Genomic DNA, 14456 nt, shown 5'->3' with positions numbered 1-14456 from the left:
TTTGTCCAGGGTTTCTGACCCTATTTCATATGGGTCACTCAATGAGTATCTCTCCTGCAAACGTTGTAATGGGGAGGTGTGATCCTAAGAGCATACCAGAGTCAGAAGGCAAGCGGGCTATGGTATGTAGCATGAGTCTCAGCTGGCCTGACCAAGTTCAGGTGCACTCCCACACATGTGATCAATGTATTTAAAAGTTGCCTTATCGTTGGACAACATGTATCGCTCACTGATACATTAATTATTCTTGCATGATTATGTATGCGTTGACATGCAAAGAACAATACAGAAGTGCTGGAAATATGTGACTAAAGTGTCTAAAGCAGGCATGTCAGCAAGGTATTTTCTTAGACAAAAGATTTGTTAGACTCCTCTGTCTGTCTTGCTAAGCCATGGACAATAGAACACAGCAAAGCAATCAGTCACAGGCAGAAGGGCAGGACATCATTTGACTGTAAAAAATTGCAGCAAAAAACATCGCATAGGAATCACCAGGATGATACTTTCAATCAATGATGGTTGTGCTCCCAACGATCAGACCTTCCCCAGAGCAGACAGAGACTGATCACCAAGTGACCTTACCTGACTCTTGGAACCAGACATCTGAACTTTGGGGAGAACTATAAAAACTGGAGAAAAAGACTTTGGCTTTATCCTTCACTAGGCGGGCAGAGTAAAACCATCTTTGCGGCTCTTTGTTGGTTCTTGGCTAACATAGGCATCGACAAACAGTGGTCGACAATGCCAACGCCTATGTTAGCCAGAGCACTCACGGAAAAAAAATTAGTAAGTGCTAGCACGCACCAGCAGCTCAGCTCCCTTCTTTTCCCCAGCACCTCCCCCACGCAGATCAGCTGTTCCATGCTGTGCGGAGGGGCCTGGGAGGAGAAGAGGGGATGGCGGCATGCTCCAGAGAGGGGGCGTAAAGAGGTGGGGTAAGTGTGCCTTGGCGGGAAAGGGGTGAATTGGGCAAGGCCAGCGGCAGAGCAAGGGCAGGAAAGGAGTGGGCTTGTGGAGAAGGGGTGGAGTGCGGGCAGAGTCTGGGGGGAGCACCCCCAGTAGTAGAGGAAGTCGGTGCCTATGCTGCCTTGCTTGGAAGAATGACTGTGGTAAGAACCTCTATTTTGTAAAATTAGATTAAGTCTTAGAAGTGTATTTTTACTTTTGTTTGTCTTGTGTCCATTTCTCTCCCTACTCCTGTCTACTTGATGTCGACTTCATCTAGGTAGTATATAGTAGTAGTAAACTTGTTTACTTTTACAAAGTCACTTTCAGTGCTGAAATATTAAACCAAAGGGTAAATCCTCAGCTAATCTAGCAGGCTGATGTGTATTCTGTCTGTGGAGGCAACTATATTTAGTAACCTCTGTGCGACCCAGTGAGAGGGACTGGATACCACTGGGGAGAGTGTTCTGGGGGAGACTCGGACTGGAAGGTCTGTTGGTGTAACCTTGCAAGGAGTAACCAGTCTGGTGGCAGACCAGGGTGAGGGCCATAGGGCTGTGAACTGTGTTTTCTGGTGTCAGGTCTGAACCAAAGCATGCAGCAGGCCCAGAAGCCCAGGAACTGCGGGCAGGCGGGGACACAACGCCTTACTGGTCTGAGCAAACCCCAAAGTGTACAAACCAGCCTGCCCGCAGAGTGACCAGATGTCCTGTTTATAGGGACAGTCCTTGATTTTTCAGTTCTTTTCTTATATAGCGTCCTATTCCCTCCACAACCCCATCCAATTTTTCACATTCTCCTATCTGCACCTACTCCTCACACCTCAGAAGCATGTTCCCTGCAGTCTTCAGTCCCTGTTGACTGGACGCAAGCAATAATTACCAGGTGCTATCGCTGAGAGACTAGGTAACAGCTGACCAGCTTGTTTGATATCAGCTCTGTGTCAGCTCCAATATAACACAGCACTGTACTATAGTTGAAAACTAGTATAAGGTTATTAACAAAGGCTAAGTTTTAAGAGAGTGAGCAAGGGTAGAATAAGAATAACAGGTTACAGTAAAACAAACAGTTGTAAGACTTGCTTTTGCTAGACTAAAACTTAAGCTCTAACAAGCTAAAGCTTGTCCAAAGCAATTTGCAACTCTGTCCTTTCATGCAGTGTTTCAACTGAGGTGTGGTGGTTTGAGAGGAGACCGCGACTAGCGTGTAGTTGTAGGAGTTTGTCAGGCCTGACAAGGCAGTTGCTGTTACAGAACACCGAACCCTTGCCAGATGGTATTGAGGAGGTCTTCTTGGGGCCACCCACTAGTACAGTGCTGAAGGGAAGGGTCATGTGCTGGTACCTCCTGCACAGAGAATATCTTCTTTGTTTTTTGGGGTGAAGAAGGGTAATGAAATAGCACTGCTGTCTGAGAGACACTTTCCCTCCACTGTTGTGTGTGGGAAGTTTCTGAACAGGGGTGTTGTGCAGCCACATGGTTGGCTTCCTCACAGCTGCTTGAAAGAATATGATGACAAAGAGGGCATTATGTATCATGAGCTACCTCCTTCTCTGTAGTGAGCCACTACATAGGAGGGCAATAGGACAGTGATTACTGCCTATAAACCACTCTTTTTCCTGTATTGAGTACAGTGGGGGAAATATTAGGATACTATGTCAGGATGGATACCTCCTGAGTAGGGGCAGCTGAGAGCAGATTGACATGGAGGTGTTTCTGAGCCACAAGAATTTCTTTATCCTTCACTGAACAGACAGAGTGATGGAAGTATTAGGTGCACCAAAAATGTGCTTCCTTCCCTAACGCCTGGGGGTGAAAAAGGGGTGGTTTGGGGCCTAATGTTGTCATAGTATAATTCCTCGATTGAACCTTAGAGTTCAGATATGAGGTACTAGCATAAAGTCCTCTAAGCTTTAAATCTCCAGGCTTAGGCTCTGAATAGGCTGCACAGGTCAGGAATTGATAGGCCTGACCACGCTTCCCTCTCTGGTCTACCACCCTCCCTGGGGGACCCCAGATTCCAGAATCCCTTGGAGTCTAAGAGCAGGAGAGATACCCCTTCCCCCTCCTCCTCCAGGTGCCTCTTGGTCTAGCCTGGAGTACAAGAAAACCTGTATCTCTGCTTCCCAAAGATAAGCGTCTAATTCCCTCAGGACAATTGAGATGCAAAAATACCAACAGCTTGGCTTTGCCCTTACTAGAGAAGGAATCTTCCACAAATTTTGAAAAAAGAAAGCTTTATATAAAAGAGAGAAATACAGAAATAATGACTTGCATAAAACATAATAAAGGCCTACCTACTTAAAAAATTGAATAACCCAGTCTGATTAAAAAATAGCCCATTTATAGACGCATATCACATCAACATTAAGTACAAGCAAAGCATATCATAGCCGATTTACTTTGTTTCCTTTTTGGTATCACTGCCTTTTAGTAGAATAGAGAAAAGATTGAGTTTAGCAAATAGCTTGTCCTCACAGCGAGGGAAGCAACAAAAGACCCAGCAATCACATCTGTAAATACAACACAAGCCCCAAGCCGAATTACTTTGTTTTCCTTTTGTACCACAGACTTTTAGTAGAATATTTGAGATAATTGAGGAATTAAAGAAAAGCTTGTTATACTCTAGCCGAGAAACAACAAAAGACCCCGAGTATACAAATTCCCGCCCTGACTTTAAACAAATCCAGTTCTGATTGGATCACTCTGTTCCAGGTGTTTTGGTTACCCATTTCCAGGTAAAGAAACTTAACTTACCTTACCTACTATCTGATGACAACTGGTGGCATGAATTTCCCTTCTGGCATGTAGGTGCTAGAGGAGGGTAACTGAGGAGACAATTACTGAGGAAGATGGCTGGCAATCTGAGTCTGACTAACTCTCACACACAGAGATGCTGGGGGAAGTAATCTGAGGTCAGTTCCATCCACCGGGGTCTTGATGCCCCCATGCATAGGAATATGGAAATGTCATCCTATGACTGAATGAGATATTGGTCCAGTGAAAAAAATAGTATGTGAACATGTAATTAAAAGAGTGTATCATATGCATATACAAAGGAGTGGAGGGCTGATTAAGGTTGAACAGACAACCTTATTCTGGCATTTCTAATTTTTACATTGCTGTACTCTACCTATGTACTTTTTCTTTTCACTAATTTTCATGTGTGTAATATTCAGTTCACTGCAATGGTACAGGAGATTGTGTTGCTTTCAAGCTGCTAAATACACGGAGAATCGGGCTGACTCCCTTTATTTCAATGAAGTTAGAAGCATAAATACCACTGGAGATCTGGGCTAACTTACTAATTGTTCTAAAAGAAATTCTAAGATGCAAAGCATAATATAAGTATTTACAGGCGCCACTGATAGCCAGAGTTACATGCAGTACTTTGTTTCTTTATCGTAGGGAAGGGTGAAGAAATAAATATGACATTGGTTTGTGCAAGATGGCAGAGTTGTTGGTGTTGTGTACAAAAAGAACGTATGTTGGATTTCTGGATGATTCCTCACGGCTGCCTAGGACACAATGATTATTTGCTAAAGTCCTTCTGTCTGCAAAATTATGTTTCATGGTGGATCCCTTTAGGCTTTTCTTCTGGGATTTGTGCTCCTTACTGGGTGCAAAACCCACAAACAACCGGTCAGCTAGCAGAATAAAGGTGGCCTATTCCCCATGTGATAGCCTAGATCCCCATAGGAGTTGGAGCGAAGGACTGTTCCAGACTGGATCAAGATCCTTATAATAATGGATGTTGAGGCTGTCATAAATAGATAGCTAAGGTTTAATGTTTCTTTCACCTGTAAAGGGTTAACAAAGGGAACCAAACACCTGAACCAGAGGACCAAATCAGGAAACCGATTTTAAAAGCTCAGGGACAGATGTTTGGGTCTGTATCTTTTTTCGTCTCCAGTATGAGAGGGGTCTTTCTATCTTCAAGCTTCTAATCTTCAGTTCCCAAGTTGTGAGTACAAAGATAGAAAAGACAGAAGCTTTTATTGTTTTTTTGTATTTACGTGTGTAGTTGCTGATGTAAATGTAATTTCTTTTGAATAAGGCTGTTTATTCATATATTTTTTTCTTATAAGCATAGCCTGATATTTGTCGCTTAATGCGGAGATCGTGTTATGTGTTTTTCTTTTTTTTATATAAAGCTTTCTTTTTAAGACCTTTTGAGTTTCTCTGGGTAGCTAAGAACGAAGGGAAGGGAATCTCTTTGTGTCAGATTTACGGAGGTGAATCTGTGTAACCTCAGGGAAGAAGGAGGGGGGAGGTAAATTGCCCTCTCTGTTTTGCATTCAGGGAGTTTAAGTGCAGTCTCGCCAGGATAACCCAGGGAGGGGGAGCTGGGGATGAGATAAAGAAGAGACAAGGGGAGGAGGTTGTTTCCCTTTGGTGTGAGATTCAGGGCCTCTGAGTCTTGGGGTCCCCAGGGAAGGTTTTGGGAGACCAGAGGGAGCCAAAACCCTGGAATTTTTGGCTGGTGCAGCGATATCAGATCTAAGCTGGTAATTAAGCTGGGAGGTTCATGCTAGGACACCACATTTTGGACGCTAAGGTTCAGAATTGGGAGTTAGCTTATGATAGAGGCTCATACGGTTTCACAGAATAAGTTGAGGAAGGGAATTTTTGCAAAAGTGAAGCAAATCAAACACACAAACATCTTCAGCCCAAAAAAAATCATATTTACACTAAATCAAAGAAACTGTTGGCTTGTGTCATAGGCTCATAGAAATGGAGAACTGGAAGGAACCAGAGTGGGTCATCTAGTCCAGTCCTCTGCACTGGGGGAGAACTAAGGCCACGTCTATACAACGCGCCGTATTCGGCGCGTTGCAATCGATGCTCGGGATCGATATATCGCTCTCATCTAGAGCGATATATCGATCCCTGAGCCGTGCTTACTCGAGGCTTACATCGATTCCGGAACTCCACCAAAACCAACGGAGTTCCAGGATCAACATGGCGAGCCGCGCACATCGATCCCGCGCGGTGAAGATGGGTGAGTACATCGATTTTAGATAATCGATTTCAGCTACGCTATTCTCGTAGCTGAAATTGCGTATCTAAAATCGATCTTCGCGTTTCGTGTAGACCTGGCCTAAGTGTTGTTTAGACCATTACCTACAGATGTTTGTCACTGGATGTTTTTAAGAACACCTTAGACAGAGATTCCACAACCTCCCTAGGTAATTTGTTCCAGTGCTTAACTACCCTGGCAGTTAGGACGTTTTTCCTAATGTCTAACTAACTCTCTCTTGCTGCAATTTAAGCCCATTACTTCTTTTTCCTGTTTTCAAGGGGTAAGGAAGACAAGTTATCACCCTCTGCTTTATAACAACCTTTTAAGTACTTGAAGATTATTTTTATTCTCCCCCCCCCCCTTTGCCCACATCTACCCCAAAGTATTGTGCCCAGAACTGGACACAGTACTCCAGTTGAGGCCTTATCAGTGCTGAGTAGAGCGGAAGAATTATTTCTCGTGTGTTCTTACAACACTCCTGTTAATACATCCCAGAATGTTTGCTTTTTTTGGCAACAGTATCACTTTGTTGACTCTTGATAGTTTGTGATCCATTATAACTTTCAGATCCTTTTCTGCCGTACTTTTTCCTAGGCAGTCATTTCCCATTTTATATTTGCGCAATTGATTATTCCTTCCTAATTGCAGTACTTTGCATTTGTCCTTATTGATTTTCATGATATTTATTCCAGACCATTTCTTCAGTTTGTCAAAATCATTTTGAATTGTTTGGCTTTGCGTTGTCCCTCTCTAAGTATTATATTTTGCAATACATCTAGCCTTTCTTCTCTTTTCAGTGTTCCGTGCTTTTGACACAGACAATGACAGCTGTGTCAGTGTAACGGAATGGGTAGAAGGTTTATCAATATTTCTTCGAGGGACATTAGAAGAAAAGATGAAATGTAAGGTTTATGTGTGTGTCAATTTTTAGTAATAATTAAATTTATGATTATTTAAATCTTTTTAAATATAACTAATACTAATCATCTGCTGTTATAAAACTGAGGATAATTGGAGGGTTTTCCTTTGAACAATTTCATACTACTGGGTTGAGTTCTTCAAAGCTTGCTACCATTGGAATTTTGTGTTTTCCATTTCTGTGCTTGCATTAGAACTCACAGACATGAAAAAGTCTTTATCAAGTTATTAAGACCAATAATTAAAGACATTTAAAGGCCCAAACTGGGCCATGTGAAATGCTGTTCATGGGGAGCCTCTCAGGGACTAAGCCAGTGCAGAGAAGTCCAGAAGCCACTCCATCCTAGACACTGGAGTAAAAGCCTAAAATGGTGAAGTTGTTATTTTGAAGCATCGCCTTGAACCTAATCTTAAAATCTCTTAAGATCTTTTTAAAGAACTATTTTTAAAATTTCTGCATTCGTTTTAAGCAAAAGCAATTGCTTGGTTGTCTGCAAGAGGTGGAAACAATGCCACTGGGTTGAGTCCTCCTAAGCTTGTTACTGTTGGACTCCTGTTTTTTCCATCCAAATCAGGCAGAGCTGGGAGTTGAATGTGGGCCTCCCACATCACAGGCCAATGCCCTAGCCCCTGTGCTACAGAGTCACACTAACTTCCACACCTCAAGCCCTCCAAGAATCAAACCTGGACTTGAGAAACCTTCCTGCCAAATCTGTCAATGAAACAGATATGTTTCCAAGAAACATTTCTCTTTCAATAAAACAGCACTTTCTGACAGAAAAATGTTTCACTGAAAATATTTTGACCAGCTCAAGTGTTGACAAATACAAGTAGGCTAAACCAGTTTGGAATAGTATTTACAAATAGGAGGGTTGGGTGGGTATTTTACTGACTGAAAGTTTTTTCTTAATAGTGTAATTGGCAAAGGAAAGGTCCAGAAGGTTTTAGCAGAAGTCAGTATTGTTTTAGAGTAATTTGTTCTTTGGGGCTGGGCTTGACGTGGTTTGAAAGCCAAGATAAACTTGGAGACACTTGACAATTAAGGAGAGATTTGCAGCTAGAAGGGGAAGTGTATGTGTGTGCTGTCAGTCTTCTCCACATCCATCTCTATCACAGGCTTTTCAACCTGCAACTTTCATACAAGTTAGCTACCGCTGTTTAAAAATATACCTTCTGTCTTAGTCTAAATAAGACTTTGACCTGCAGCATATCCTTCCATGCCTTCACAGATGAATCTGGGGCTCCGCTGCCTTTGTGCTGGGTTTCTCCTTTAAACTGGTTCGTGCTCTGCTCTGCAGTGATGTCAGGGGCTCCACAGATTAATTTCCCTCTCATAATTCTAGAGAGAGAGCCATATTGAAGCCCAACACTAGATGCAACTGGGCCTCAACATAATCACAGTGCTGGAGGTACAGACTCCCATTATACTGAAACCAATTTTTGTATCATCATCCAGAACACCCATAAAACTGCAATACCTGGTCACCTTGCTCCAGGGATAAGCAACCTTTGGTACGCAGTCCGCCAGGGTAAGCACACTGGTGAGCTGCACCGGTTTGTTTACCTGCTGCGTCCACAGGTTCAGCTGATCAGGGCTCCCACTGGCTGGCAGTTCGCCATTCCACGCCAATGGGGGCGGCGGGAAATGGCGGCCAGCACATCCCTCGGCCCGCGCCGCTTCCCACAGTCCCCATTGGCCTGGAGTGGCAAACCACGGCCAGTGGGAGCTGCAATCAGCCGAACCTGTGGATGCAACAGGTAAACAAACTGGCCTGGCTCGCCTGGGTGCTTATCCTGGTGGGCCGCATGCCAAAGGTTGCCGATCCCTGCCTTACCCAAATGACTGCTTTGAAATTAGATTAATATGAGTAACGCCACTCAGAAAGGAGAAGGAAAGGAAACAAAATTGAAAAATATTCAACATAAAATAGCTGTTTCTGGCTTGTTTGGAGCTTTTTGGTCTTAACCTTGGTTAGCTTTGTGGAATTTTGACTGTTTAAGCACTGTGAATATAATATGATGCAGTCTATATTTTCATTGTGCATTGGGAAGGAATTTGTCAATTACTGACAGCTGTCTGACTCCACAGTTGGGGCACATCCTTAAGACAAAGGATGAAATCCTGGTTCTACTGAAGTCAGTAGCAAAATGCCTATTGACTTCAGTGGGGGCAGGATTTTATCCAAAGGCAGAAACATATTTTTGCTGTTGTGAAAGTTAGGTATATCACTTGTATCTTGTACTGCAGTATCACAAGACTCATTGAGAGCAGTCACATATTAGCAAAGAGGAAGCAATGACAGGTATTTTTGTTGAATGATTAATATATATATATTTATAATAGTAAAAATAAACTATTATTTTTATATTATTTTAAGATTCTCTCTCTGCACTAAAGGGTGCCTGATTTGCCATTTTTGAACTGATACAGCTCATGCTAGCATTTTGTAGTCCGGCTTCTGAACTAGTTAGGGTTCATCCTCTAATTGTAATGCAAAGGTAACAATACCTCAGGAGTATGGGTAATTGAGTCCGTTCTCTCCTGTCTGTCTCTCACTCAGCATCAATTTACAAATTGTATGGAAACAGACTTTCACCACATATTAAACATGTTTAGGGAATAGCAAGAGAAAGAGTATGAGTAGCAGTCTTTCCCCCCCTCCCCTCCTCTTTGGTGAGTGGGACCAGGCAGGGGCTGGGGCTTGTTTCTCTCACAGGGTGCAGGACTGGGATGGGGCAGCCCTGGTGGTGCCAGCTCCGCACAGGACCTCCAGGGATCTCTGAAACGCGATCAGCTGTAGGGTGCCAGGGCTCAGGCCTCCGCCCTGTGGATTGGTGGAATGGGGTATCTAGCCCCTGTTGAAGGGTAAAGGACTCTGCAGCCAACTTAACATTTAGTCATTTACAAAATAAGTTTCGATTCTGCACCCCGCCCCCAACCACTCATGCACACTTGCACCCCAAGCTGCAACTTTAACAAACTGTGTCCTCAACTTTAGGACCAAAAACTCAACTTTCTTACAGCCTTCCTTATATCTAAAGAACCACTCACTTTTGTAACTATTATTTAAAATCTGTCATTTACTATGCATTGCATATTTTTGTTCAATCACTATTATATATTTTAGCTGAAATGAACACTAGTTTTAAATGATCAGTAGATTATATTAATCAGTATAAAACATTTGTACATGGCAAATATGTCTCTGTACCTGAGCTACTCAGTATAAAATTGTCTTTACCTGTTCTAACACAAAACTAACAAGCAACTCTAATGATTTGGGAAATGTTTGTATGAAATTAAATTAGATTTATCTTTTGAAAAGATTGTTTTGAGGTCTATGATCTGAATGGTGATGGATACATTTCAAGAGAGGAAATGTTTCATATGCTGAAGAATAGCCTGCTAAAACAACCATCAGAAGAAGATCCTGATGAGGGAATTAAGGACTTGGTAGAAATAACACTGAAGAAAATGGCAAGTAGCAAACCTAACAGCAATTTGTTTTAGGTAAGGTGCACCTCTCTAATATCAATGAATTGATCTTCACAACAACTCCAGGAGGTAGGAAAATATTATCTCTACTTTGCAAATGGAAACTGAGGCACAAAGATATTAAGTGACTTGCCCAGGTCATACAGGAGGTCTAAGAAAAAGCCAAACATATAACCCAGATCTCATGAATCCCAGTCCAGTGTCCTAACAAAACTGTCCTTCCTTGCTCAGTTCACCACACTAATATATTTTCTCCTGATCAACTAAAGATACTTATTTTTAGACTTAGGAATATTTTTTTAAACGTCCAGTAGACAAAACTCCAAGGTGTAGCTGATCCCTTCTATGAGAACATATAATTCGCAAACTTGCTTTGTATTTATTTCAATAAAAGGTGTCACCTACAATTTTATTCTTTACGAAAATTGTATGTACTTGTGCAAGTTTCTTCATGAGGTTGATGGATTTCCATTCCATTCAGCTAAATGCAGTGCCTTGCATGGTGTTGTCATAAACAGATAGCTAAGGGTTAATGTTTCTTTTACCTGTAAAGGGGTTAACAAAGGGAACCAGACACCTGACCAAAGGACCAATCAGGAAACCGGAGTTTTATAAGTGAGGGTGGGTTTGGCTTTGTTTCCTCTCTTTAGTTTCTCTCAGCTATGAAGAAACAGCTTTTTTTTCTATCTCCAAACTTCTTTCTAGCCTGTTGTACCAAGTTGTAAGTACAAAAGGAAACAAAATAGGTTGTATACTGTAGTTTGTATTATACTGTGGGTAACTTTGCTTGGACTGTTTAAATTGGCTATCTTTGAATCAGCTGTTTATTTCTATTTATTCTATAAGCAATTGCCACTGGTATGATCTCCTTAAGCAGAGTGATTTACTATGTAATTCTCTTCTTTTTTTATATTAAGTTCTTTTTAAAACCTTGGTTGAGTTTTGGTTTCTCGCGGTTGACGGTTACGGGACAAGGAGGGGAAATATTCTTTGTTTAGCTTGCGTAGGTTTTGATGCATAGCCTCAGGAGAAAGGTAAATGCCCTCATCTTGGTTTGTATTCAGAGTATTAAGTATGTATCGCACAGGACTATAACCGGAGAGGGAAAGTGGGGATAATAGAGGAACATGGGGAGATACTGTTCCCTTTGGTGAGAGACCCAGGGTTCTGGGTCTTGGGTCCCAGGGATAGGTGGGCGACCCGGGAGGAGCCTGATCCTATTGTTGGCAAGCGAGATCAAGATCCAAGCGATTATAAGGCCTTGCGGTGGAGTTTCAGGCTAACCCCAGATTTTGGAAGCTAAGGTCCAGATTTGGGACAGAGGCTTATTACAGGTGTCAAATATCAGAGGGGTAGCCATGTTAGTCTGGATCTGTGATGCATCCAATGAAGTGGGTATTCACCCGTGAAAGCTCATGCTCCAATACGTCTGTTAGTCTATAAGGTGCCACAAGACTCTTTGCTGCTTTTACAGATCCAGACTAACACGGCTACCCCTCTGATATAAAATTGTATGTTATCACTTGGTTTTATTAGGTAAATCTTACTTCTCCAGTTTGCTAGTTCTGTTAGAGTACAATCCCAAGACTGTTCATGTAAACTAAGGGCCTTATCAGTGGGACTATTCTTGTGAGTAACGAAAGCAGAATTGGATGCTAAAGTCGTAGCAACATTTTCAGTAACGTAGGCATACGAGAAGTATAAATTGTTTAATAATTAATAATAATAATAATCAATAATCAATAATAATGTTATGTGTGAGAGAACAATAGAATTTCCAACCTCAAACATTCAAAAATCAGGTCAGGCTCACAGAAATATGAAATTGGCTTAAAAATGAGATTTTAAAACGTAATTTTAGGGTTCTTATTTGCTTTCTGTGTTTTAAAACTTTAGGGTTAATTTTTTCAAGCTTTTCTCCATAATCATGAGGACTAGAAACTTACTTTTTAAAAAAGTATAAAAGCTGAGATTCTCACATAGTAAGATGGGTTGAGGCTTTAAGAAAGACACCAAATATCGTAAGTCTCGTGATAAAATCACAAGAGTTGACAACAATGGAGCAGTATTAAGAATGTCAGTCAAGAACAATAAAGTTAAAAATTTCATTGATATATTCTTCAAACTCCATCTGATTTAACTGAGCCATAAACAAGCACTGCATGGCTGCAACAGCATTTTTAAAAAACTTGTTTATTCCAGTTTATTGTAATGAGCTACTGAGTCAGACTGTAAGATTCAGTCATTCACAAGAGTTACCAGGGTCTTATGTGAGTTCTGTTAATAATGAACCATTAAGAGCTAGCCTGTCAGCACCAAGGAAAGAGCAATATCAGACAGAGAGAGGGTGCTCTGAATCTCTTCCCAGTGACACATCCAGCCAGTATCGGACTGGCATTGACAGCTTCTGTTTCTCTTTAGGTGGAAGAAGACTGGGCTGACACAGCACCAGACAGAGATGTAAAGGAGAACAGGGGGAAAAATATGAGGGTATTTGTGGCTTAAACTCACTCCTACCACACATGAAAAAAGTAATGGAAGATCACTTTTAGTTCGCAATTTAATCATTCTGCTCTTCAAATGTTAGAAATTTCATATGTTTGGGGCGACTTTAAATACAACAGTAAAATAACTTCTTCTTTGAATACTTATCAATATGAACTCCACTCTTGGTGCTCATGAATCCCATGCATGTGAAATCAGATCTTGGCCAGCCGTGTCAGTTGGGGTAATGTCTGCACTCAAGATACCTGTGGCCCCTCCTCCCGAGGACATAAAGGGTAGAGTGACCCCAGTCATCCCTCAGTTCTTAATTAGTGCTTGTGGCAGTGAGAGAGAATCTCTCAACCTACAGCTCTCTGCACTGTGCTAGTTAGTAGTAGTCTTGATAATTAGTTATTTGGTTAGAAGTGTTAGTCTTTTGCCTGGTGACAACAAAAAAAATGCTTTGTCAGATATTTAGTATTAGACTACATTCCTTCTACCTCACCCTCTCCCTTGTACAGGGGCTTGAGAAGCATGGCAGAAGCAAAATCCCTGGGGCTTAAAACCTGGCCCAAGCGTGATGCTTCAATGTTGCTTAACAGAAAGTACACCAGGTGCCTTTTTTGCCTATAGAAAAGACATATTCTTGAGTAATGTCCATATATCACTCCTCTAAAGTTCTAAATGGACTCCAAAAGCTAGAGTGAAACCTGCCTAAATTGTTCCTCATAAAGTACTCTATATGAGCCTCCATGGATGCCAAAAGAAAGGATGTAGCAAGATGAGTCCTCCGATCAGTCCCTCTCCATGAGCACCCTGGTGAGTCAAAATTCAACCCCAAGATTCTGTGCTACATAGACCAATAGGTCCCAGTTGTCTGCTTCCATTCCAGCTTTGACTATATCTGACAGGTGGGAAGGAGCACCCACTACAGAGGTAAGATGAGATGTAGATCAGCCTACCTGATGCCTACCAAGTTGAGATACAAGAGTCAGCAAATATCTGATTAATCTCAGGTTAAACAATTGAAGGTTAGTCAATAGCCTAACATAGATCTCTCTGGTGCCTCAGTACTGACTGTTAAACATGTTCCTGGGGTTCCAACTATATCTGTGGACCGTCCTTCCTCTGGCACCAATCTGTCAGAACTCGGTGCCTTGGTATCTATTGCATCTATCCTGTCTCTGTTGCCATCTAAAGCATATAAGGCACCAAATGATCTAACTGTAGGACTGGTATCAGAGTCACTTTTCTTTGAGAGGTTGAGGTTGGTGATAGCTAAGCCACCAGTTACCAGGTCATCAGAATGACAGATGAAGGAGGTCTCTCTGGTATTGACTTAATTCCCTACCCAAATAAGGAAAATACAGCAGAGCCATGACACTCTTGACAGAATGGCTTCATCTTTAGAGGTCTCTTCCTTTTTTTCATCACCATTGATACACAGTATGGAGTCATCTACTACATATTCACACAAATACCCCCTGCTCATAGACTCATAGACTCATAGGTCAGAAGGGACCAATATGATCATCTAGTCTGACCTCCTGCACAAGGCAGGCCACAAAACCCTACCCATACACATTTATAA

At 41.9% G+C, this 14456-nt stretch overlaps 1 protein-coding gene across 1 annotated transcript in view; it reads left to right on the top strand.

Moving 5' to 3' along the window:
• The window catches only part of CLXN (calaxin), a 43107-nt gene that overhangs the window by 14104 nt on the left and 14547 nt on the right, over positions 1-14456 (top strand). The window contains exons 3-4 of the mRNA XM_032782336.2: positions 6765-6869; positions 10212-10363. Coding sequence (XP_032638227.1) covers positions 6765-6869; positions 10212-10363 — 257 coding nt within the window. The remainder of the gene's footprint in view (positions 1-6764; positions 6870-10211; positions 10364-14456) is intronic.

Source organism: Chelonoidis abingdonii, chromosome 2 (genome assembly GCF_003597395.2).
Source record: "Chelonoidis abingdonii isolate Lonesome George chromosome 2, CheloAbing_2.0, whole genome shotgun sequence".
NCBI classification, from domain to species: Eukaryota; Metazoa; Chordata; order Testudines; family Testudinidae; genus Chelonoidis; species Chelonoidis abingdonii.
The sequence above is the reverse complement of the archived record's forward strand: the minus strand, read 5'-3'. Positions and strand labels throughout refer to the sequence as shown.